At 37.1% G+C, this 27575-nt stretch overlaps 2 protein-coding genes across 5 annotated transcripts in view; one reads left to right on the forward strand and one right to left on the reverse strand.

Moving 5' to 3' along the window:
* Positions 1-27575, reverse strand: part of dop (microtubule-associated serine/threonine (MAST) protein kinase dop) — a 1057607-nt gene that overhangs the window by 672898 nt on the left and 357134 nt on the right. The window lies entirely within an intron of this gene.
* LOC145980570 (uncharacterized) lies at positions 1232-18632 on the forward strand. Of its 3 annotated transcripts, XM_083113610.1 has the most exons (5): positions 1232-1317; positions 2662-2842; positions 9556-9688; positions 11760-11823; positions 17205-18631. In XM_083113610.1, the coding sequence occupies exons 4-5, from the start codon at positions 11775-11777 to the stop codon at positions 18239-18241; spliced, it is 1086 nt and encodes a 361-aa protein (XP_082969736.1). In that variant the 5' UTR covers positions 1232-1317; positions 2662-2842; positions 9556-9688; positions 11760-11774; the 3' UTR covers positions 18242-18631. The 3 variants fall into 3 exon arrangements, with proteins under 3 accessions (XP_082969736.1, XP_082969731.1, XP_082969742.1); XM_083113605.1 differs by lacking the exon at positions 2662-2842 and having other exon boundaries at positions 1253-1317; XM_083113616.1 differs by lacking the exons at positions 1232-1317; positions 2662-2842 and having other exon boundaries at positions 9594-9688; positions 17205-18632.

Below are 27575 nucleotides of genomic sequence, written 5' to 3' on the forward strand. Positions count from 1 at the left end.
AAATTAAAGAAAGTGTGTGTGTAACGTAACTTCTTCACCTCCGACAGTTAATTGCGAGTATGAGGATGTATGTTGAATTGATGCATTACAGACCCAGGTTTACAAACCAAGAATCAAGGCTTGAAATCACGCTAGGCGTACTACAACAGAACAGAAGACGGGGAAGATACTTCACTCATTAAAAATATCGTTATAAAGAACAGAAAGATCGACGATAATGCTCGTGGAATAAGTAAAGGACCCAAGAACGAAAGAAACATTTTAAACAATCGGACAGCACAGGAAAAGAACTTGAATCTCTTTGTGTTTTTTTTCTCAGTTGCCTGCTGTGCGACATAACTCATTTCTGGTAGGAAAGGAATGCATGACTCACCTCAGATTTTTAGGAGTCTGGATTTGAGTGTGGTGAGGAAATGAGCATACATAGCCCAACGAACTTCTCGTTTAATACTACAGACAGGCAACTTGAGGTCACGCCTTACCTGAGGTGTTTCGATAGCCTACCGTAACCTTGATATTGAGAACGAGTAGTAGCAGCGAAGAAGCTGCTTGTATATGAATTTCGGGGCATAACCTAAATATGCAATTAGCAACATGATCAATGTAGCAGTTATAGAATTCTTTTGGTAGAGTTTGTCTACTTTATGCACAAATAAACTGATCGAGACTGGACCTAACCCTTCTTTTTCAACAAGGCGACAGCGTTCACCAGCGCACTACCATGGAGGGCACATGGTGATCGATGAATTGAATTTGAATTTTTTACCTCCGCTTCCTGCTACTTTTGGCTAATCGTGAGGATGATGATGAATGATGGTACGATGAGATGGATGAAGGGATAGTCACGAACACATGTGGACGACACAATACAATTCCTATAGAAGATATTCGTGGCTGCATGTCCACATGCAAGAACCTCGTTAGTCTGTAAAAGTCAGTATAATGACGTCTGTGCAAATATTCTTACATAAAATAAAATATTTTTACATCTTCAATACTCTTGCAGTTCACTTTGTGTTTCAATAATTAAATGTATTTATCTTTTAAAATATGTACTTATAAAATCTCGATATGTTAATCGGAGATAATTTCATGCATGCCATGTTGAAACAATGCTAGCTACACAGCCAGTGAATGCTGGATGGGGTAGCCTTCTGGGGGAAACAGTCGTCTGCTGTTTAAAGAACGTTCGAGTCCATCACGTGACACCACTTCTAGATAGAGGGAGCCACTTCCGCCAGCCTACAGGTGGTTGTGGAAGTTACACATAGTCTCTACGAACTGTTGAAGTGGGCGCCGCATGCATATTGTTCCTGGGTAAGTGCAAATGCCACAATTATTAACAAATATGATTTATATTTTGTGTTCTTTGTTGTAAACAATGCAAAGAAAGATTTTCACATGCAGTTAATACATATTGCTCTTTGAATTTGATATAGCGAGAGTGAAGTGCAAGAACTTAATTACTGATGTAGCATTTGCCACATTGTTCTTGGCGACAGCTGATTAATATAAAAGAATATAAGAGCAGTCGGTCATTTTAGATATTCCGCTACCACTGTCCAATGTCATTAATATAAAATAGATACATGAAAATTCTGTTTTATATTTGTATTTTTACATAAACTTCCACCAATCGCGACTATGCGGATTAGTGAAAAAAATACCCATGTACAGGCCGGACTCGAACCCAGAACTTCGGTGGCGAGATTGAATCTTTAAAGTACTTGAAAAAATGTAGCATGCAATTACTCCAGAAAATACCTTTCCGTTGTGTTTATAAGGATATTACCAAACATGAAGTTTTACTAATGTATTAAAAAAAAAAAATATCTCGCTGCGTAATTTCCTTGTGTATGTTACTGCGACCATGTCGTTAACTTATTGTTGAATCCTTCCAGTGGTTGGTAAAATCCGTCAATGTGAATTTATCGATAACTAATGATTAGGGCTCAGAAGTTGAAGACTTATAAATTGCCAAAAAAAATACCTATAAAAAGACCTAAAAATGTCAAAAAAAGGAGCTAGAAACAAAAAAAAGATGTATAAATGTGATCCAAATTAATTAATAACTTCAGTTTTAATTACATATTTAATGAATAAAAAAATAGTTCTGGTGGTATGGAACACACAGTGCGAAAAAACTGAAAGCTTCAAAACAAGAGAAGGTTGCCACTTACAGCGCGACCTTCCAGACAAGTTACGGTTAAGGACCTTGTACCGTACCTGCTTCAGTCGTCCAAAAATGATTTTCTCTAGTTTCAGGGATGGTTCAAATATATTTATTTATTTATTTATTATCCTGCGCAAAACAGGCATCTGCCCTTGTACAATGCATAGTAAATGTCTTAAATTTGAGTATTTATACACATAAAAATAATAAATATTTATACAAATTTTCAGATATAAAAAAATACATATAGAGGTTATATATATCATCCTTATACATTACCATGGATAAAAATTAATCAAATCTTAACACAATTACATTCATATATGTATGTATACACATAAAAAGGTAAAGTAATAATAATAAAAATAATAATAATAAAAAATTAAGAATGTTGTCCATTAAATAGCGTTTATACTCATTTTAACAAATATGTCCAAGTTTACGCCCCCCTCTAACCATTCATTATGAAAGCTACACATTCTTCGCAGGGGAGCCATTTCTGCGGATTTTGTACGGGTGCTGGAAATTGCATAGAGTTGTTTCTTGATCGCAACTTTGGATGGGGGACATAGAAAGCTATTTTTGAAAGCAGAGGAAGAATCCAATTTGTCGTTAAGAAGTTTGAAAAGTAAAAGGAGCTGATGTATGGTTCTTCTGTTTGCAAGGGAGGTAATGTGTAATTTAATTCGTTATAAGGTGTCATCTTTGGATATGCACCATCTATCCTAAAAACTATATAGCGAGTGAATTTATTTTGAACTTTTTAAATGAGATCTGTTTGTTTACTGGTTTGTGGACTTCACACTATAGATGCGTACTCTAATTTGGGCCTAACGTATAGGTTAAGGTTAAATAATGATAACAGCGCTTTATTTTCATTGAATTCTTTGCAGTTCTCATAATGAACCCCAGTTTTCTAGGCACGTCATTAAGTCCTTGTGATATGTAACTGAAACGATAATTTATCATGGAACACTACACTAAGATCTATTATTGAGTTTGCCCTGTCTGTCTGTGTGCTATTTCGTAGTTATAGTGCGTTGGAGATTTCAATCGGGTAAATGTTACGGCCCTGCATTTCTTATGATTTAGATTAACTTTATTTGCTTTACACCATGCGTTGAGATTTTCGATATACTCCTGTAATTTCATGGAATCATCTTCATTGTGAATGCTCCTGTAGAATTTTAAATCGTCAGCGAATAAGAGTTTTTCGGAATTTCTAAGCTGTTTTGGTAGGTCGTTAATTAATATTAAATACAACAAGGGACCAAGATTAGAACCTTGAGGTACGTCTGAGCCAGCTACAAATTCATGGGAGCAGCAACCTTGTTAATTTACGTATTGTTTTCTGTTTCAAATAAGAGCACATTAAATCTACGAGGGAAGAGAAGTTATAAAATGCTAATTTCTTCAAGAGAATATCATGGTTTACAGTGTCGAACGCTTTACAGAAATCTGTGTATATAACTTGTACCTGACCTCTGTTGTCAAGTTCAGTGGAGATGAAGTTTGTAATTTCTACGAGGTTGGTCACGACAGATCTCTTTGGTACGAATCCGTGCTGGTGTGAGGAGAGAATTGGTTTTACGTGAGCAAAAAAGTGTTTATAAAGAATCTGTTCTAATAGTTTAGATGGCACAGAGAGTATCGCAATTGGTCTGTAGTTTCAAATTTGAGATTTATCTGATGTTTTTGTTATGGGACAAATTTGGGACAATTTCCATTTATCTGGAAATCTCGATGTTTGTATTACAAGGTTGAAGAGTATATGTAACGGATATTTTAGACTTTCACCACACCCTTTGATTACATATTTATTTCTTTACTACAGAAAGGATGTTTTAAGAGGTGAACTGATGATTCGAATTGAGAATGGGCAATAAAAACGTAGTCGAAAGAAGGTGAAGTTCTAAAAAAAAGCCGTTCAGACCTAAAAAAGGCTAAAAAAGGGCCCATAAGCAAAAAAAAAAAACTCCGAAAAAGGCGAAAAAGGCAAAAAAGGACAAATAAAACCCACCTTTTTCTGGCCTACAATGACCCAAAATGAACATATATTATGTTGGGCCTCGTCTTCGGACACTAGGAAAAAAAAAGGATTTTTCCTCAACTTCCGAGCCCTACTAATGATCTAAGCCAGGGGTTTCCAAATGGCGGCCCGCGATGCCTTTTGCGGCCCGCAAAGCCAGTTTGCAAAATACATTAATTTTATGTATTTTTATTAAAATACGTTCTATTTCTACTGAAGGAACGCAAGCTCTGAAGAAAGACATTATCACAGGTAGAATTGATTTTGCAGTCAATAATCATCATAAGAAGAATCTAAAGTGACGTAACTTTCTCTTCACACCATGCATTCCACCCCTTCGCTATGTGGAATGAACTCGCCCGCTTCCCACCTCTTTGCTATGCGGAATGAACTCGTCCGCTTCCGCGAAGGCTTCACCTCTGGCTTCACTCTTTGTCCTTAGAAACAAACTGCAGAGCGGCGCTATAGATATGTTTTACTATGCACGAAGTACCAAGAGATTTCCAGTGTTACAACTCTGATTGTACCGTGACTGATTGTTAAAGTTTGTGCAAATATCGAAATGAGCCATACGAAATGAGCAGCATCCAGCTATTTAGCAATCCTCTTGGAGTTAACATCGAAGAACAAGAAGCTTCTCTCCAACTTGAATTGTGCGATTTGCAAGGCGATGTGTTCCTTCAAACTAGGCCAGAGTTTTGCAAATATCTTTCAAAAGAACGCTTTCCAAACCTTCGTAGTTTTGGGCGAAGAACGACATCGATGTTCGGTAGCACATACACGTGTAGAAGTGTTTTTTATTCAATGAAGTTAGTCAAGAACTACTACAGAAGCAGACTGGCAGATTCTTCACTGCTTCACCTGAGACTTTCAAATACAGAAATTGAAGTGAATATTCCAACTTTGATAAAAGAAGCAGATCTGCCTCAATTTTCACATTGAACACTTACTATGAAGGGTTCTTATTTGTATGGTGTTTTCATTTCTTTCAATTCATCCATAAGTATTGTGTTTTTGTGAAATAAATTGTAATTATACAATTTTGATTTCTGAATCCGTTGTATTTATTGCCTCATTTAAGAAATTTAGGTCCTGCGAAAGTACTACATTTTCAGTTCAGTACTTACAATTTTTGTAATTTTTAATCCCCCCCCCAAAAAAATAATGCTGCCCGCCAATCAAATGCTGGATATAATTTTGGCCCTCGGACCTTTTGAAGTTGGAAACCACTGATCTAAGCAATAATGTTGGCTTCGTAATTTAACTCGAACTAAAACTCACCGTAGACATTGGTTTGCTTCCCACTCAGATGGCAAGTATTAATAAATGAAACTCCTTTGGGCGAGAATTTGAGTTCTTGAGTATCGTAGTTTTCATTCCCTGTAGTCAAGTAGGGACCTTAAGTGGATTATTTTTCATCTATAGATTTCGATGCTTTATGCAATATAAATGTGTTTAATGGCGCGGAAACCACATTTTACCGAAATATTGGATTCCAAAGTATGTCCCGCGTAAGTACAAAACTATCTGAGTACTTTCAGTTCTTTATTCGTAAAAAAACTGTTGTACGCACACTCAAATTGCGGGAATAAACCACGTGCAAATGATGCCACCAAATTTAGCACTCCTAATGAAAACTTCGAAAATTGACCAGCTTCGAACACAACCCGGTGGTGACGAACCTCCGTAACCCCGCGAGAAACTTGAAAATTTTTAGTGGGTTGGAAAGATTGTTATTCATATGAACGTTTCTCGTTGTTTTTAGCGCGCGGAGTTGCTCTGTAAGCGAATAATTAGCGATTTTATGAGCTATGATTTGACTCACGCACGAGGAATACCTACGTTGTTAGGTTAGACCTGTTAGGTTTGGTTCTCCTAGCATAAATATCCTTGAAGTGAACGTCCAGAGTGGAAAGTGTGCTGCCAAACATGTTGTCACGTTATTCTAAGACATTTCAAATTTATCATAAATATATATCTGTAAACATCTGATATTCCCCGGACACACAACTTTTTCGTTTTGTCAATTTTTGACATTTGTACTTACCTATCTGCTTCGCGGAACATTCTTTAAGGTGTATTCACGTTTTTCGTCCCGGAATCGGTGGGAAATTTAAACTAAAAAAATATTTTTGTTTGAAATTTTTGAGTCCAATTTTCCCACAGATTCCGGGCTCCGCCCCTGGGGTAATTGACCTACCGCCCCCAACCGCTAACGCGGCCCCGCCTCCGCTTCGCTCCTGCTCCCCGGCTTTATCTAGAGAGTCCCTGTTAAGGGCATGTTAGAAATTGGCCGGAGTCACCTGCCCCCAAATGAGCCCCAAACTTTTATATTTGAAGAAATCGGTTACATAACACACAAAAACCTTCCAAATGTTAAACAATGCTACAAGAAATTATTACCGTAAGTAGTTTCTTCTGTAAAAATGAAGAAATCTGTCCGGGGAATATGATTAGTACCTCAGTGTTTCCAACCACGCAGTTGTTTTGCAAGAAGTGAAGATTAATTAAAAAAAAAAAGCCGTATATCATTGTTTTACGAACAAAATTTTAACTATGCTTGCCTAATCTAACCGAACCTAACCTTGCCGGAAATGGTTCGTGGGGCTATCCGTGAATGGTTTCTGGAGCTATCCGTCAATGGTTTGTGGGGCTATTCATGTATTTTTCGGTTACGAAGGTTGGACACACTGCATACCCACTGATGATTCACGACGCGCCAAGCTGTGCCCGCTATGTTGGGTCTTACGGAAGCGAAAGAAGGTAGAAAATAAATACTCGTAATGTGAAAATTTGAAATTATTTCCGCGAGAAAAGCAAAATCCCACCTTAAACAATGTTTCGCAATGCACAATAGGTAAGTACAAATGTTAAAAATGACTAAAGGATTGAGAGGAGTTCTCCCGAGATCAAACGGGTACCTTCATTAATGCATAACAGATATACAGTACGTATATTGCGACTAGAAAACTACAAATCAAATAATACTTATTAAATACAACATATTAGCTATAGTTACATGAGCTGTTCTTGAAAAATCAACTTCTGAAGAAAGATTGTAAAAAAGATAGTGCTCCCCTGTGCTTAGCACCACGCCATGAAGGCGTATAGGGTGTGGGGGGTAACGCCCCACACTTTCTTGATCCGGTCATGAGTGGGGGATATGTGATCAGAATCACGCCCCTGACCGCCTTTAACCCCCAGGGTTTCCCCCAGGTACCCACGCCATTCGACGCTGGGTGGGCGTCGGAGCCGTTAGAAAAGTTCCCGGATTTGAACCGGCCGGGGATCGAACCCGGGACCTTGAGCATGGTAGTCGAGACGCGTTACCGACTGAGCCAAAGCGGCTCGCAAGAAAGATTGCATTTTTTAAAATTGCTTCATAAGTTTTTAAGGGAAAAATAGAACCTTCATTTCGATAGGACTGTGTTTAGACATAGAAGGCAATTCTCTACCTTCTTCATGCGATAAGGGGTTTCAAATAGCAAGCCGCTAGTTTGTCTGTGCAAAACTACCTAAAATAATATATTTCAATAGTTTTACGTACATATTCATATAATCAGTAATTGTTTGCTATCCATTTCGTGATGATTGACTAAGGATTTCAAGCATCGCTCTTCACGTGACCGCGAACTTCGTAATCGCTGGAGGCAGTCTTTCGGCTTCTTACAATTTTTTTTCATTCTGAAACTTTTCCAGAAATTCCAAAATTTACGTAAATCACTAGTTTTTTAACCCCATTTTCAATGAACGAGAAATTCATATGCCTGTGGCTTCAAAACTAACTATTTTTACTAATACTCAGCGCAGAACTAGAGCTGTTTCTCTGCAACAAAATGTCCCAAGTTTCGATTGCGTAATTCCGAAATCATGAAACATGTTTAATACATGAATGGAATTTTATACACACACTGAACATGTTTTCCAAATATTTGCTGCGTTTTTTGTGCAGGACAATTTTTTTCCGCTCCAATATGCTTACGTGAGTACGTTAGGCTGTTGGGTTTTATGTTTTTAGCACCATAATTTCGCTCCTTTACCAACATAACAAACATCTCCGTAGCCTATGCCAGGGGTTCCAAACTTTTTCATTTCACGGCTCCCTTAGCGTTAAAAGATTTTTCTAAATTTTCAGAATGTAGGCCTATCTAACGCTTGCAACGCTCAGTTAGTGTGCTTGCCTTAAGTTAAAAAATAAACACATATTTCAAATTCAAAACATGTTATATGTGAAAAGTACTAAATAAGCACATATTTGGAATAAGTGTCATTTCAGTGAAAATATTGGAACATTTCGAGGCGCCCCTGTAAGCCAGTCACAGCGCCCCAGTCACAGGCGCACACTTTGGGAATCACTGGCCTATGCTATGACGCACTCCCTTCCCCCACGCAGATAGCACATCACACCCCATATATGGCAAATTCTTTACTCATGTTGCATTATAGACAAGTTAAATGAAAGCGAAACCGTAGTAAATAAAAAACTTTACGTGGAATCTGAATAATTTTCCTGGTCCCCATTGTTAATGCGCATAATTGTAAAACTCCTGAGACGCGGAGAAACATGGCAACGGAACGCAACAGACCAGTTTCCGGCGTCTCAGTGAGCGATAACCTTTTAGATAACCTGCAGACTTCTGACACGGAAACTCCCAGTTTCCGCGCGTTTCCTTGCAGTGGGCGTTACACCATTTGATTTCAATAGAAGCAGGCAACATAAGTTCTATCACCGCTTTGCGACGCTAGGGGTCCTGGGTTAATCTTGTGTGTCTGTGAAGCTATCATTGGTTTAGTTATCAGACACGCCGATGCGACTATTCAACGATGAAAGGTTGTAATTCTAATTTTGGACTGAAATAAATCAGGGTGAGACGCTTATGCGGTGAAATACGGTAACCATGTAAATGGTAATTGTAATAGCATCTTTGCATCCAGAGCTGCAAGATATTTCTGCGTGCGGAGTGAGAAGGAAATTTGGTGGCCTTGCACCGAATCTGATACCTCCCCTGCTTGAAGCAAATGTTACTCACATTTTACTCCTTTTTAATATTTTCGCGCATATAGAAACTTTCTGACGCTGTTAGGAATAGGCCACACAACAAAAACTATAATGACCACTTTGTCTCAAGTGTGCTTGCTCCTCCACAACAAATCTTGGGTCTCAACTATAGAAACGTTTAATTATTAGAAAAATAATGTCCTGCGACAAAAGTTTCTGGTCCATGGGAAATTTACAATGTGTCACTGGAAATTTGAAATCTCAAATTACCTTTAACAACTATTTTATTTTTCGTTGCAAATATTCACAAACAAGATATATTAACTCTAACCTCAATTCCCTCTTCCGTTTTAGGTGGTTGGCAATTTGGAAATAGCAAATTGTGGTGTGGGGAGGACACTCTCGCAGCCCCCATCTACGTGGGAATTTCTCTAAAAATTCGGTGCACTTGAGCTGGAAAACTTCTTCTTGGAATACATCAATTCTCGTAAGTATCGATGTTTCTATTAGTTATTTTACGTTAACTTTCTACACCTTTGGTTAATTGTGACGATGAGGATGAATTTGTAAAATCGTGATTAGAAAAACAAGGATTCAAACTTGGAAGCTCTGGCTTCTTATCGCTTTAATCGGATTACCGATTACTGGAGGCTGGAGTAAGCTGACAGTTCAGGGACCATGGAATGAGAATCTGTATATTGCAGTAAAGGTAACTGCAGAGAACGTCTGCTTCAGAAATAAAAATGCAGCAAAGCGCCTTAGAAAAGTATATGGTACTTGTTAAGAATGTGTTAAATGTGTGTGAATGTACATGTGAGTGTGCATATTTATTTCAAACAGTATTTATTGTGGCGTGTAAAGAAAATTCCAAAGTAGAGACTTTTACCCATTCTTGTAAGCAAATGTCACAAAGGAAATGAACCAAATTAACAAAATAAGAAGAATGAAATGCAAAATGTTTGACAAGGACAAGACAGTAATACAAAATAGTCTGTTAAAGAACAGAAAATCAAACAAAAACACATGCATTTTAATTCTTAGTCATGGGCGTACCTTGGGACCTAACTTTGGGGAGCAGAATCTATCTCGTAGCTTAACTAGAGGGGAGGGGGGGCATAATAGGAAAGTTCCATGCCATAAAAGTTGCAATCATGAATATTTTTCTAATTAACTGTTACATTTCACAAATATTACTCTATCGCTTTGTTCTCAGCTCCAAAGGGGTTACCAAAAGTACTCTTTAACTTGTAAATGTTAATAAACCTAATTTTTTTAGGGAGCAACTGCTTCCTTGCCCTAACCAAGTTACACCTATGCTCTTAACATATTGAGTTATTATATTATTTACAAATAATCTTTGTATATTACACTTCCTGTTCTAAATTTAGTGTGTGTAGGGGAGACTGGGACACATTTGAACGCTTTACCAATTTTATTTTATTTTATAGTCAAAATTGTTTTAGTACTAAGAGAAATTAACAAAAACAGTCTTCTAGTACATGTAAACATTTTTACACACAAAAAAATCAGTTGTTTTGAAAGTTAAATGCGTTAAGCAAAACATCTGTAATGTTCAAATCTACCCCATGCATTGGTTCACTTTTGAACAGATATGGGTGGATTTTGAACAATGTCTTGTTTTTATTAATCTTATTGGAAACCAAATGTTGCATTAAGTACAAGGTTTAGGTTCCTTTGTTTCTATTATGTTTCACATAATCTTTGCTTTCGTATTGGTTACAGATCATGGCTCGATATCATTAGAGAATATCCATATCTGTGGCTTTGCAAATGCCAGTGGAATATTCTTCGTCGTAAACGAAGTTAAATCTGCTGTTCCTTTAAAATGCCAGGTCGTGAATAGTGATGTGTTTTCCAGGATTGCCTGTAGAGACCATCGGGCCAGAATCTAGTGGCTGGAGTCGATGCGTTCAATGAAGGAGGAAATGTTACTAGAATTATTCAATTTCCTTTCGTAAAAAGAACTGCATCAAGAGTACAATGGCTCTCTTGGCTTTCCATTAGTAAAATAGTTGTTCTCTTTACTAAATCTTATCATGCTCAAGAAATGTTGTAAACAAAGCTCCTGTCATCAGAAATACGTAGACCGTTCATCATTTAAAATTGCGTGAAATGCTTTAGTTAATATTTTTATGATAAACTTATGAGGAACTTTGATCACAATTCAAATATGCCCCTACAAGGCTATTAGACAAATCCACGCATCCTAGGGAAAAGCTAATAGATATATGTTTCACATTAATAGCACGTAAACAATCAATAATATCCTATAAATCAAACTCACCTCTTGACTATCGACGTGGTTCTTTTCTTAAATTTTGACGAGAATAGTTACTTTTCCAGAAGTTAAACGTTCTCACCCGGAATGTTTAGGAACTGATGAATGGCCCTAATACTCCACAAAGCTTTGCTGGAAAATTCCAGATGTTCAATGTGTTCCAGTCTCCCCTAATATATAATGTTTCCTTTTAAATGTTTGTTTCATTTTGTTTCATATGAAAAGGAGGCTACATTCTAATTCAGTACTTTCTTCACAGGACCAACTGAACTCAATGGCTGAGGAAGAAGCAAAATCCCCAGGGAATCTACGCGAGGGCAACGGTAAGTTTCCTTAGTGAGAAAAGTAAGTGCTGCTTTGAACAAGTATGTTGTTGCACACTAATCGGTAGTGGTTCAACAGATAAATTTATTCTCCTAGGCTCAAGGGAGAAGAAAATATTTTAGTAGTAGTGGATCGTTATATTTCTCCCGGTGCACTGTAGTGCCGATACCAATATTCTACCAAACCAATGAAAAAATTACTTGATTCAAAGAACAGTTCATTCACCTCCTTAATTTATGTAACATGGTGGCTGAAATTAATTCTGCCTAACTTCACATTTTCATATTTACTTTTGTTACTTTGTGTATTGTTGAACTGCCTTACTGGCAGTACATACACTCGCTTTAATTCTTACCAATATTTATTATGACACCCATACCCGAACGTGGACAAGGAGTAGACCCCTCTCACTTACCTAACGCTCTCTCTCTCTCTCTCTCTCTCTCTCTCTCTCTCTCTCTCTCTCTCCAGTCCTGGTACCTCCTCACTTGCAGAACGCCTCTTTCTCTCTCTCTTTCTCTCTTTCTCTCTTTCTCTTTCTCTCTTTCTCTTTCTCTCTTTCTCTTTCTCTCTCTTTCTCTTTCTCTCTCTCTTTCTCTCTCTCTTTCTCTCTCTCTTTCTCTCTCTCTTTCTCTCTCTTTCTCTCTCTTTCTCTCTCTTTCTCTCTCTCTTTCTCTCTCTCTCTCTCTCTCTCTCTCTCTCTCTCTTTCTCTCTCTCTCTCTTTCTCTTGCATCACCCCAAACGCAACTCTCGATCAGCCACGACTTCCTCCCGGCCATGTTTAACTTTTCATTACTCAGCAATGACATGCATGACACAATATTTATAAAAATTGTGAAGAAATGGGTGAGTTTTGCATTAGGTAAATCAACATTTTTATTGGTAATCCTAGATCTAGCGATAACAGAAAACAGATTGTTGTCCTATTTCTAACTTTTAGGTTAACTCAGCTTTGATTCATCATGTACAACACTATATACAACCTTCTCCCTCCTTTCTTCCATTTATATATTTATATTCTTGCTCTGTACTGCTAGAAGTTCTATAAAAATTGTTACACTAGCATATTGATTGTACACTCATTTGAAAATTTCTCATGTAGGCTAAATGCAGATTATAAAACAGAAATACGAATTGTTTTCTGTATCTATAAAAATACAATCGTGCTAACAATAAAAGGGGGATTTCATATCAAAATGATTGATTCAGTTGGTGTTTAAGTCCACTTTATGCACAGTAAGGCTAATCGGGACTGGACCTACAGTTTAAAATGGGATCCGAGCCACTGTGTGCCTCCACCGGGCATCTAACCCGGGACCCCTTGATTAAAAGGCGACGACGCTACCACTGCGCCATCGGAGAGGCCCTCATATCGAAATGACATCAGACATTTCGCACGAGAACGAACCAATCACAGTAACATTTCACACCGTAGAGGCCTCACAAGCCTATATTCGATTGGTGACATCCTCAAGTGACGCGCCATAGTGACGAAAGAAAAGACAACAGCCGCTCATATTTTTAAAGATCGCCGTCACTGCAGGAAGGTTAATGCGATTTCTGTTTCAGTACCAATGGATTGCCTGTTGAATACAATATATCTGTATACTTAACATTCTACGCTCAAAGTGACGACAGTGTTTTTAACATCATAACGTAATATAACATTTCATTAGGTTGAAAATAGGTTTTGAAAAAGGGGTGCGCAAACACCCCTTCGCACCTTCCTGGCGCCGCCCCTGATGTGGTGAAATGCAAAACAGAGAAACACAGTTTGAGTGTTATATAAACAAGTAACCGCCTCGTTGCAAAGCGCGTTCAGTGGCTACCTAACCACACTAATTGGGCGTTGCAAGTGCTAGATAGGCTTACATTCTGACTAGGGCGCCGTGGAAAAATCTTGAAACACTAGGGGCGCCGTGAAACGAAAAAGTTTGGGAACCTCTATTGTAAGGAATGATATCAGTTTCAATCAATTAACACTCCCAAGAGATGGTTTAAAAGATGTTGAAAAATGTAGTATCTGTAGGATATTTATAAATTTTATATAAGTTAATGACACCCCCCACCACACACACACACACACATTCACACATCTTCATTTAATACTTTTAACCTTTTGAAAAATAGACTTGGTTTACAAAGCCCGCCCCTGATAACCCGTGAGCCCCCCCTAGAGATCAATTCTAGCTACGGGCCTGGTTGTGTTGTGTTATTTCTTTGTTATGGTGCTGTTTTGTTGCTTTGTTATAGTTTTGTCCTTTTTGTTTATTTCTTAGACTTTGCACAATGCAAGTTATCACTCACAGCTGCTAGTGAAAATCCCAAGTATGAAGACAAAACTGCAGGATATTATTTCCTTCATGGAGAGCAGAGGTGCCCATCCTCCCAAAGCCAATGGCCCCCCCAAATCATGCCATGCGTCTCCCAAATCATATCATGTGCCCCCCCAAAATATCATTCGCACCCTCAAACCACATCGTAATCCCCACAAAGTATTTAATTACGACAGCGTGTCTACCGAAAGTAACTTTTTCCTTAGCTTTACAGAACACTATACTTGATCTGCCCCTCCTCCCTAAACAGGGGTGCCAATCACTCGAGACCACCCCTAAAATCGTTCATCATAATCTCTCGAAAATAGTTTGGATGAATGTGTAATAGTTTATATTCTTTCGACAATCTAAGATTTAACACTTTATCAAGAGCTTCCTATTTCCTCCTTTAAATTTAATACTCAATCCTACCACCAAAATTTCCATGCTAATTTTAGACAGCATTGCCTCCTCGAAAAAAATCTGTCTCCACACCAGAATTTCCGCAACATTAAGACAATAGTAATACACAAGAATTGGATACCCCCTCAATTTAATGTTCAATCCCCCTCTAACTAAAATACCAGCCATAATGTAAGATCTAGAGTTGAATACTGCCCCCCCCCCCCCACGTTTAATTCAGAATCCTCCCGGAACCCTCGTGTCAATTAAGGCCTAATATGCAAGAGTTGGATATTTCTCTCCCCCCTTCGATAATACCATTAAACACTTCCTTTCTAATCTTTATCTGTATTTCTTTTCTCTTTCCATATTCTTTAATTTTGTTTCTCTTTCTTTTTTCTTTACCATTTCCTTCTGCTTTTCCTCATTATCTCTTCTTCAATTTGGCAACATCGCTTTCCTACTCCAGTTTGTTGGTTTTTACTTCAAAAGAAAACCGCCCGCTTAGGTGTTTCTTTTAACAAAGAGTACCGCTCCCTTTGTTAACTGCTGGGGATATAATGAACGCGCGGACTTTACTCACAATCTTCCCGCAGAGAATTCCTGGTTTGTTTTTCTGGTCTGGATATGCGATTGAGCTTTCATAACTGTCAGCTAATCGCCGTTCATCGTCGTCGCCATTAACCAAAGAAACAGATAATCTGTGTAAAACAAGAAAAATATAAATAAGCGAGATAAGAATTGGAAGCCCGAAAAGATATATCGCTTTCCTTCCTACTTTAACCAGTGCACAATGAAATTTTTACAATGGCACAGTATAGAAGAATTGCCAAAACCTTCTGGTTCCTTCACCGCCACTAAGATTTTCCGAGGGGATGTTGCTTTGTTGTAAGAAGGGAGAGGCGTAGTTTCGCATTTCGCAACATACGCTGTTTTAGGCTTCAAATCGTGTCTCCTGTGTAATTCAACCAACTTGTTATAACTCTTTGAGTCTTAACTTATTAAAATTACTTGCAAAAAGCGAAACGCAGCCTTGGTGTTACTGTTTTATGTCAGATATGGTTGCAGGTAACTCTGTCCCTCATCGAGGCATTTAAGGAAGTGGGCAGGGGCGCCGACTTGTCAAAATTTTGGGGGGCTCTGATCACTGAAATAAATTAATGAATGACTCACTCCCTCCCTTTTTAATGTTTTGGCCTCAGTGTTCGGAATCTCGTGAAAGCCCATGAATTCCTCAAAAATATTAAAATTTTCATTTACTGTTCGAAATCAAAATGTCAATTGTTCACGGATGGATATATCACAAGTTTCGTCAACCATAATAGCAAAACATTCCCGACTTTTAATATCTGCTACTAGCAAAACAGATCTCCCTAATATATCAATGATCTCGTTCTGAATATCATGTGATAGCAATTTGTAGCCCGAACGTCCCATCCACTACCCTAGTTCATGCACATCTTATTTTGAAACTCTCTATAGTAAAAATGGTAACAATACTCATAATTATATACTTAGTATATAGTAATAAGTCACGTGTTTTGCTGTCTCTTGTCATAGTCTCCCCCCAAAGTTCATGGTTTAGCGGTCTCAGCCCCCCAAAGTTGATGGTCTAGAACATTTCAAATGTTTATTTAAAGTTAAGTTCATGTGGCACAATTCAGAGTAAACTTTACAAGAGAAGCAAAATAATACATTAGATTCTCTTAAGCAAAATTATTTGGGGGCTCTGCCCCCACATCTATAACATTGGGGGGATCGAGCCCCCCCAAGCCCCATGGAGTCGGCGCCTATGGAAGTGGGCAGCGTGTGCGATTATCACTTAGTCGGCACATAATGGTAGTCTTTGTGTGTTCCATATCTACTCCTTCCTCCCCTCTCCTTTCATCTTTTCCCCTCCTTCCTCTCCATACCTTTTCCTCTTTTCCAACCTTTCTTTTTGAAAAAAATCACAACAATTTTTTTTGTTTACATGCTTTCACTGTTACAGTTGTTTCCATTAAATTTAAGCTGTCCATCCATTGCCAATCATTTTGAAATACTTACATTTGTATTCTCGTTATAGAACAAATTTTGACTGTTCTCTAAGCATTAATTGTTACTAGTTAGCCTTCATACACGCACAAATATATCTAGGATTTTATGCGAGACAGATCAGGTAAAAAGTTTTGCATTGATTTTAGGAAATTCATCAATTAAATTATGCACTGTTTTTCGATAGCTAAGCATAAAGAACAATTAATATTATACTTCTTAATAACACGCCCGGTATATACTAGTAGTCACATGTTATACAGATGTCTTGTCAAAGAATGATATGAACTGATATTTGAAAATCCAAACAATACCTTCAGGAACAAGTTTATACTTTAAAATCGAATGGAAAAATTTTGTGTTCAAAATAAGATTCTGGTATTGGAAAATAAGATCATTTGCCAATGGTCAAAATTTACCTCTTGACAAGGATACTTCAGTTTATTAGGGGAAAATCCCTGAATGTCCTACAATTATTTCGCACTTTGAACATATTAGTATGAAAGGTACAAAATTACAAAAAAAAAACCAACTAGAAAGGTATTTTCACAGAAATATACAGCGCTAAGCCAAAACTAGACCTCTCATGTCAACTAACAAAATATTGAACATATTGATTTCTTTGCAGGAACGAATGAGGCACCTATGAGAACATCAGTGTCAGAGTTAAATTCATCTCTTGTTGCTGGAGAACGGAGATATAACACAAGACTCTCAGTCTCTCTACAAAATAGAAGTGTACAAGAAAGTTCTGAAAGCTTCTTTGAAAATGTTTGTGTACTTCCTGCTCATCTGCCTCGTACCAGTAGTAATCGTCCAGTAACAAGAAGCCAAATGACACCAGTATCTTCCAGTGCAACAAGTGGTGAAACTTTAGGTTTGGTAACAAAGGGAAACTCTTCGAAGGTCAGCAAGCCGGTTGCTACTGTAGCCTCCAAAGCAAGGAAACGAACTGCCGCTGCAGGTGCAGCTTCCAAGGCGAAAAAATCACAAACAACGACTGCTGAAAGTGCAACTTTCAAGGCGAAGAAATCACCAAAAACTATTGCTGCAGGTGCAACTTCCAAGGCGAAGAAATCACCAAAAACTATTGCTGCAGGTGCAGCTTCCAAGGCGAAGAAATCACCAAAAACTACTGCTGCAGGTGCAGCCTCCAAGACCGAGAAGGCTGCAACTCACGCCAGAAGAGTTCTAACGAATAAGAACTCTCCTTCAAACACAACAGAAAGAGTTCCTGCATCTAGTTTCACAAGATCCTCTGCTGAAGAGACAAAAACTTCAAGGCTCTCTAAACCATCATCCACTGTTACTTCAGCAGTGATGCAGAGTGCATCCAGTGATACATCACCTGATCACTGTGCAACATGGCAGGCGTTTTCGACAGAAAGGTCTTTGCCGTGTATTTCCACTTTACAAGATGATAGCAGTAAGGATCTTGCAAATTCTAATGCTAAAGAAGTGTTTTCATATGTTATCGAATGTCCTATATGTTTGGATTCTTTGGCAGACATGAAAAGTAACAAAACTGAAATTATGTCTACATCATGCGGGCATATTTTCTGTAAACCGTGCATCGATTCTGTGTTGCTAAAAGGCCTCCCTCCTATGTGTCCACAATGCCGAGGTTATGTAAGCCAAAATTCTGTGCACAAGATATTCCTTTAATGAACTTGCATAGAGAAGGGAACGAATTTTATGATTGTTAGTTTGAGCTTAATTTAAATAAGATACTTACATTTATCAAATTTTATAAAAATGTTTTTTATAAATATTACGAACCTAAAAAGAAACTTCACAAATTAGTTTACAGCTATTACATACATGCTTTAATGGTAGTTTTACGAAAGGAATTATATTTTAATTCATTAAACATATATTTGAATTATCACAGTAAAGAAAGTATCTTGAATATATTATAAGCATCTCCTTTCCTCCAGAATAAAATATTACGAATTTTTTTATCCCAGTGGTAATTTTTCAATACAATTTGTTTTTGAATATTAAAATGTGTGTTTATATATATGTACGTACAATCTGGAAGTAGATGAAAATAAAGTTCCAGCATTACATGTTAATTGTCAGTTTCATTACATAGCTAATTGTAATGTGGCTTCATGGACATGAATGTTCCTTAAGACTAATTCAGTTAGTTCTTTCAAAGAAATTGATACTTTGTACACATTAGTTTCATTGCAAACTTTCATAACTTCATAAGATTTAGTACAAGGCAGCGTAGAAAGTGTTACTCTTAGGATCCACCAAAGCATTGCTATTTGATGCAGACTCATCCTACTATTAATTATTAGCGTTGTCTATAATTCAGTGATGTATCCACGAACATCTATCAGTTTCTCGATGTTCTTAAACCATTAGACACAAAGAAGATGGTAGGCAAAGTTGTGACAATTCAAAGCAATGTAAACATATACCTCTTTATTAAATTCCTTGTAATGGTGTATTTTTTGTTCGCGATATATATTTTGGTTTTAAGCTTGAAAATGTATTGTTAAAAAAAAGGTACTCCATAGAATTTCGAAAATTGAATTGTGATTTTACTCTGAGGTGGAGGATGAGATACATTACACAAGTCGTTTTGCTATTGTGATAAAAATTGATGCAAAGTTAATCATAAGTACTACTAAAATCATTATGGTATGATTATACATATCTTACACTTTTATGAATATTTGAGGTCTGTTTTAACAAAAAACTACTAATTTCTCATGATAAAATAACTGCATGGAACGACATAACGTAGTGTATACGCACAACGACGAAAGAAACAGTAGGCGAATTGTCCACAATTTTCATTCGGTTTCAATTACACAATGTGATGACAATGAATTGAAATAATGACTTCAACAAGCAGAGAAAAATGCCTGCTTCGAACCAACTTAGTTTAATTTCTTAAAGCAACACAGAATGTAGAAAAAAAGTAATGAAAATAGTGGACAATTTGCCTACCATTATCTTTGCCGTTGACTACCACCAGAAAAGAAGCACACTATACAGAGTGACCTGTAATTAGATGTATTCCTTGAAAGGGGTCAAAGTAGAGGCAATTTGCAATAAATTTGACCATATGATACCCCGTCCGAAAATTAGTAGTTTTCCAGATAATCTAATTTCTATTGTTTTTCTTTTAAATGACAATTTTCCACATAAAAATACGAATTGAGAAAAAATAGCTCATTGTAGGGCACATATTTCAGAGTTTTCTGATAACTAACGAATAAGTGGTTGGTTGGAAAAATGTTTGCCGCAAAGAACAATCGCATGTACACTTCGCAACATCTTATTTGACCGCTCTGAAAAATTTCAAAGTCCGGAATTCGTAAATTTGGCAGCATAGCGCTTCAGAGCCAACTAAGAGTAGCCAACTTTGCAACATTTCTTCTTCATGAATGAAAACGCTCGTGATTTTTTTTCATTCTTTCACATTCCATAAAGTAAAGATACCCTAAAGCAGTAATAAAATATATCAGTAGACAAAAAAAATGTTAAGTAGAAATACGAATGTTGAAAATATTTCAAGATTCTTCGTTCTGAATTTGAAAATAGGAAAATGTATGTGCATTGTGAAACACTGAACAGGTTCTCATCCACCTGGAAAGAATTGCGGTCACATTTGAATGCAAGAAGGCAAATTTATGATTTTATGCGAAATGTTTAGTAAAGATACCTTGCAGAACACCAAACGATTCTGCAAAGTGTGTCTTTTCCTTGGTTCTTGGCGAAAAATGGTTCGAAACTCCGGCACAATGTTGCTTCAATTTAGATTAACGTGTTTAACTGATCTTTCTGTTAGCAGTCTTCTGGAGTAGTTGGTTAGATGACGGCACTTTTGTTTTTTACTGTTTTCGTCAAGATCGAAACACCGTAGGTTCAAATCCCACCCTTTCCTTATTATTTTTTCCTTTTTATTTACCGAGTACGAAGTGTTCTAATAACGTAATATAATATTATATGATATTACTGTAAATATTTATACGATGCATGCTCAGTGGCGGCGATTGGGTTTCAAAACTGATGGGGCAAGGTGGGGGAGGGGGAGGGCAAGGACAGTTTCTTTCCCTTGGTAGATAATGTTTAGCATAGTGTTGGGGCATCTGCGCCTCCACACTCCATAATCGTCGCCACTGGGCATGCCTCAAGTAATGCTTCTACTAATGTTATTAATGTTTCAGTGATTGGCAGGATTTTAGGAAATACTTTTCCTTTCATTCAGCTGTTATAAGTTAACGCATATTAAGAACTTACATGTCAACTTTCTCCATCCGGAAATGCTGCACATAAATCGCATAAATATCAACGGAAATATCCAAGAAACGTAGATAAGCATTCTCGTCCAAAGCCGTTTACTTCCCGAAGAAGATTTTGCAAAGAAGTAGGTTTGAACCCATTACCTTCCATTCCATAAGCAAACGACCCCCCTACACCACACGGTTCACGTTATTTTATGCACTCGGTTCGGATCTCCCACTTTAAACTGTAGGTCCAGTCCCGATTAGCCGTACTATGCATAAAGTTGACTTAAAACACCAAATCAACCAATTCATCTCCTTTCAGAGTGGGTCTTCTATGATACTGTAGTCGGCCAGCATCTGAAAATACAGTTCTGTTTCCTGTATATCGGAGTGTAATTGCATTTAATATTGTGACTAATTTTACTTTAAAAGTACAGATTAAAGCGATAATAGTGTCCAGAAAAAGGACCTCAAAGTAGATTTTCACACAAAGTATTTTAATCCATTGCCAAACATTTCAGTTAAGAATAATATTATGCTTTTCCGTTGACCGTATTTTCGATTCATGGTGAATTTGCTGAAAGGACCATGTCAAGAAATCTAAATATGTAAGTTTTACTAGTAAATGCATTTAAAATGTGCACGAAACAACAGGCGAGGAGAAAAATAAACCTCAAAAAATAAGTAAAAAATGCAACAAAAACTGTTAAGAATACTGACAATTAAACTAAAAGCCAAAAAAGGCCGAAAAATGCAAAAAAAAAAAAAAAAAAAATGTAAAATAGAAAGTGTTTTCCGGCTCTAACTGAAGAGAAACTGACATGATATCAGGTTTAGCATTGTTTTTAAGGGCCAGAAAATAAGTTGATTTTTCATCAACTTCCGGACCCTAATTAGTAATTATGACCATTGAAAATGTTGGAGGTAGCTTACTTAAAATTTTCTTGCTGAGGGATCGTATCGTCCCATATCTCCACTTCATAATATAGAAAAACATCAAGTTCATATTTCGAAAATGACTTGGAGTTTTCTACCACGAAAATGTTTTTCATAGTTTTAAGTTCGTTAGTATTATCTTTCAAGGTTTCCATTGTTTTAATTTCACAGATATTTTATATTTCATACGTTCCTCTCTCTTTTCATACAGTCTTTGGAAAAAAGCTGAAGTTTGTCAAACGGGGTCTGGTTCAAATGATTCATTTTCGCTCTCCTGTTCCTACTTTAAACAAACAACAAAATACTTCTCAAAACACGGAATTTTTACACAATTTACAAAATTTGACAAAACGAAAATAGATATGTTCATCATTTTTCCCTTTCAGCGTTTCTCGATTTTATCTGAATTAGTTTCCTCATGAAAATTGCCATGAGGAAATTATAGATATGACATTATGTGTGAATTTGTTTCTTTAAACTGGTAGCAAATTTTAACATGAGCTACCTGGAGAAGAGGTAACGTGCTTGATTCTTACGAGGGAGGTCTTATGTTCGATTCTCCACCTAGGCAGGATATTTTTCAGGAGTATATCGTTGGGTGTAAAGTTTATCCACCGTGCTAAGAAGTTAGCATTGGTCTCTGCATTTCACGAGGTGAAAGGAAATAGTAAGAGAAAGTTATTTCGATGATAGGAGGAAGTCACATGCCACGTGGAATGCGCAGAATCAAGTTACATAGAGCTAAGTCTGTAATGGTGGTTTCGAATATTGCAAAGTTAGTGGGGAAAGTTTGTTATATCTGATACTCGTACTTTCTGTACAAAGAAGACAAACATTTTAGATACAAAGTAGTGAGGAATTAACGATCATTATGAGGTTTTGAATTTTTTGTTTGTCACTCACTATATAAATACTTATTAGTAGTTTCTTATCGAATCGGCCTTCGTCGCAATAACAATTTATTTATGTTAATTAGTATTGACAACAGTCATTACGAAGGAACGGACATAAAATTACCAATCTTAGCAATTTGAACTCATTAATCGCTCTCCGTTACAGTACTGCACTACATCACTACTTAACATAATTGTATATCTTTTTTTAGTATATCGAAATCAAATAATCAATATTTTAGTTGTCAGTGAAGAACAAACAATACATAACTTAAATAACATTACATTTTGCATCCTGAATACATATATGTGATTTGTGAATTAATCATGATGTGTGTGTTAACACAACATATGAACAATAACTAAAAAAAGAAAAGTTTTAACTTTAAATCCTGGAAATCTCCAACTTCTAAGGGGAAATATGCGCAGAAGGGACGCCTATCAAGTGTGCATCGGATTCATTTTTTAAATATTCTAATAACTGTATCTGTTCAGCAAACAAAAAAAGAAAGAGGAGAGGGTGGGATTTGAACCCGCGACCTTTCACGCTTGATGAAAAATAACGATAGCAGCGCCTAACCAACTGCTCTACGTTAACTTAATGACGTTATACCTTTAAAAACATGTTGACGTTTATGAAGACTCCCACCTTCCTGTGTTTCAAGCACATTTTCTCGACAAGTCGTGCAAAATATATGTTTTTGAGAACTGTTGATATTATGCAAGGTATTGTAAATAAAATGTCGCATAAACTCCTCACAAATTTGCTTCTTTCTGCACAAACTTGATGGCAATTTCCTCCAGGTGGAGAAAAACTCTATTCAGTGTTTCAAACCCCCCAAATTTCAAGTCGAGCAAGCAGAATGGTAAATATCATACAAGGTTCTTTTTCCAATTTATTATATCTGTTTGATTGTGTATTATAATAGCGGTTTATAGTTTCTAAGTTCATGGAAAGTGTTAAATTGAAAACCTATCACCGCAGCGTTTTTCGTCTAGTGGAAGGTCTTACTCAAAGTTGGCTACTCTCACCTGGAGCTGAAGTGCAATGTTGCTAAGTTTACGATTTCGGGACTTAGAATTCTTTCGGGGCGGTCAAATAAGATGTTGCGAAGTGTACGTAACATATAAAGGACACAATCACATCACGAGTTAAGACAACAAATGTCCGTAAAAACCTGCGTGCCGGCATTCGTAACGGAGGAGCCCCCTTTGAGCAAGAGGTATTGTTCATAGATTCCATTCACATGAAGATGAATGAAGCATTATTTCTTGCACACATGTGAATGTTAGCAACATTCGTACCTTGTTGGATAGCTGATGACACAAGGAAGTAATTTAAGTAATTTGTACGCTTCGTGTCATACCATTTTTGTTATTAATATGTTGCCAAGTAAACTAAAATTGAATGTTTTTGTCACGAATTGTAAGTTTAGATCCACTCGTTATTTACATAGGATTGTCATTTGGGACAAACTTCTTTTCAACGAACCACTTGTTTGTTAGCTATCAGAAAACGCTGAAATATGTTCCATACAACGAACTGTTTTTTCTCAATTCGTATTTTTATGTGGAAAATTAAAAAAATAATAGAAATTCGATTATCTCGAAAACTACTAATTTTCGGACGGGGGATCATATGGTCAAATTTATTGCAAATTGCCTCTATTTTAACCCCCTTTCAGGGAATACATCTAATTACAGGTCACCCTGTATATTTGTGGGTAATTAAAGAAATTACTGTAAAGGTCCCTCCCGATGTTATTTCTGGATACGCCCCACGAGAAAGTTTCATGCTGACTTGTTTTCAATTTTCGTTCAGAATACTAAATCATCTATAAAATGGAGGGTAATAATGTAGCAACTGTTCGATAAAGTTTGTTCCCATAATCCGAAGAAAAAATACGATTTACGTAAATATTTAGAAACTCTTGGTCACTATAATAATGATTTTATACAATTAATGACATAGGTTCTAGTGTCAGAGAGCCTGCCTCTGTGACGGAGTGGTTAGCACATTGCGCTACGACACTAGGGGTCCCGGGTTCAAGTCTCGGCCTGGGCATGGATGTTTGTGAGTGTCCATCAATTTCATCATATCACCCATCCCAATCTTTGCAAATTAGCCGAAAGTGGCAGAAAAGCGAAGTAAAATAAAGAAAATCAATATATCTAGTGTCGGAGCTTTGTTACTTTGCTAGCTCAAAATCTATGACAATGTATTCTTTTAACCACAATTTTGGGGCACTATAAAATCCTCTCAAGAGTTCTAATTTTGTATGAATCGTGAACTCATTTTTTTTCTTTTCCTCGTAAATGATCAAAGTAGGAATTTCCCCTACTTAGACAAAAGGTATAGCACGCGGGTAGGGGAAGACAAAGAACTGGACACCTGGCTGTCATTTTACATTGTCAGAGGACGCTGCACGAGATGGAGCAGTAGTTATCAAAATCAGATTTTTTATAAGGTGGTGTAGGCAGAGCGCCACGGTGTGCAAGAAATATACTCTGAAATGATTCTCGCGCCTGTTTCTTACAATGACGACAATGAACTTTCAAGATTCTGAATGTTAAATTTTCAAAATTTTGAATTTTTCAACTGTTTACCCCAAGTTTGGGCCAAATGTTCCAACTGTCATTTTTAAGCACTTTCAGAATCAACCTTCGAACCATTTATATCTTATGACGACGTTAAAACCATATTGACCCCTGAAGTATATGATTGTGTTGAAAACAACTGAACCCTCCGAACAGTGAAGTAAAGTTTCGTTCCAATTTCACTTGATCTACCGACGAATCTAGGGATTGAATACAAACCTTTGGAACCAATTGTTTCTCAAAGAAAAGAATTGTAAGGAATTAAAACCAGTATTTTTTTTTATGAATTACTCCATTTGCAATGGTTATTTGTTTGGGTACATAAAGTGCCCTTTTTGTTATGATTATGTCTGACCAGAGAAAAGGTTTTAGTTCTGCATCCTGAGAAATAATTTTTCTCGAGGCGTTTTTCTTAATTTTTTGAAGCTACCCCGCTTGCATTCGAACATGTCGTGAAGGCATATGGGTGATGTGAAGATAGGGCTATTTGTGGAGGTGATGTGATCAGCATCACTATCCTGCCGCCTTCATGCGTGGGTACCCATTTATTAAGAGGCTGGGTGAACCCCAGAGACTCTCCATGCAGAGAAAGTGCTGGAGAAAGTCCAAAGTACAATCATCCACCCTGCGAATCGAACATGTCTGGTCTCCCGAGTGGCAATCCCTCGCTACCGACTGCACCACCTCGGCTGTAATTAATTAATTCTAGTTTTGAATTTTTTTATTTTTACACTTTTCAGGACACTGTAACGCAGCTATAAACCAAGAACCTTGTCACAGAAACTCATACTTGTCTAATAGATTCCAAACGGGTTAATTTTAAAAAAAGACACAAAAGTTACAAAAAAAATGAACCCGTTGTAAAATAACGCGTAAAACAGCACGTGAAATACGGCTGTACCTATCAACAAAGGAAACTAGCACCATTAAGGAACCTGGAATATTAACACCATCGGTTGCTCTGTGATTAACAAGGTGTCGTACGTGCGAATGAGGAACGTGTTTATTACTGAATTATACAGAGCTTGTTGGAAGCCAAGATCGTTAGAAGCCAGCAACTTCAATCAGGCAATATCAACATACACTTCGCTGTGCTAAGGGGTGCAGCTGTCGCGAAAGTGAACACCTCTATACTCAAAGTGATTGTGAGTACTACGGTAATTAGGCGCAGTGATAGTGTCGTGGCCTTGTAATCAAGGGGTCCCGGGTTCGATACCCGATGGAGGCACATAGTGGTTCAGATCCCACTTCAAACCTGTACGTCCAGTCCCGATTAGCATTACTGTGCATAAAGTGGATTTAAAACATCAAATCAAAATGATCTGGAATATACATAGCTCACAGTGTGTGTAATGTGTTTCAACCCTGGATATTTTTGTACCATATTATTGGTCAATTACCATTTGATTCGAATTTTGAAGAAAAGTTTTTAAAGTATAACATTTTAGGTAGCATTTATATTGGAAATCTCTTCAGTCAAATAAATTCATCACGTTTGCTTAAAGAAACTATTGTGGGATTGAACGAAAATGTTGTTGTCTCACTCTTAGTCTCGAGTTTCTAAATAGCCTGTACAGTACACACAATGTTTTACAACTTGTTACTGCTCGAACGTTTACTGCATGAAACAATTTTTCTTAATAACCATTTTCCTGTTTGACACCTCTTTTTGACGCTACGAGTCTTCAAAAATGATTTTATGCTGAATATATGCAAACATGCTGCATAGTCTCTACTGCCACTTTACTTATTTATACTTTGCATTTAGTATAAACAAACTAGATGGCTTGTCCATAAATAATCAGGAAGATGTCCGCTTGGTATGTCTGAAAAAGTTTATAGTAGAGTAAGTTTGGTATAACTAAAATTTCAAATAGTATTTGCAAAGCCCTGAACGAGATTCAGAATCTGGGACACGAAGTCTCAGCATCGTCTCAAATTTACAGAAGTCTGTCTCTGTATCGGTCTCATTAAGTCTGGAAGAGTCTTCTCTTTCACATCTTTTACAAAGCAATTTAAACCTGGATATCGTCTCGAATTTCAAGACAAGATCGAGACTTGTGTCGGTTCCTATCCGTATGTTTGCCTACCACTATACACAAAATGTGGTCTCGTGTAGGACCTTAACCTATCGAAGTGAAATTTTTCACGTGAACGTTTCAGGTACAAAGGCAACTTTTCTTGCTACAACAAGATCTTGGAAATTTTTATATATTTTTTTATATTTAAATTTTTATATTTCTTTGAGTGGGCTAAAAATATATTCGTGTGTGTGTGGTTCAGAGAGAGAGAGAGAGAGAGAGATGTACTTGATGTGCTTGCATG

This window comes from Lepisma saccharinum, chromosome 2, assembly GCF_977018435.1.
Source record: "Lepisma saccharinum chromosome 2, izLepSacc3.1, whole genome shotgun sequence".
Classification (NCBI taxonomy): Eukaryota; Metazoa; Arthropoda; class Insecta; order Zygentoma; family Lepismatidae; genus Lepisma; species Lepisma saccharinum.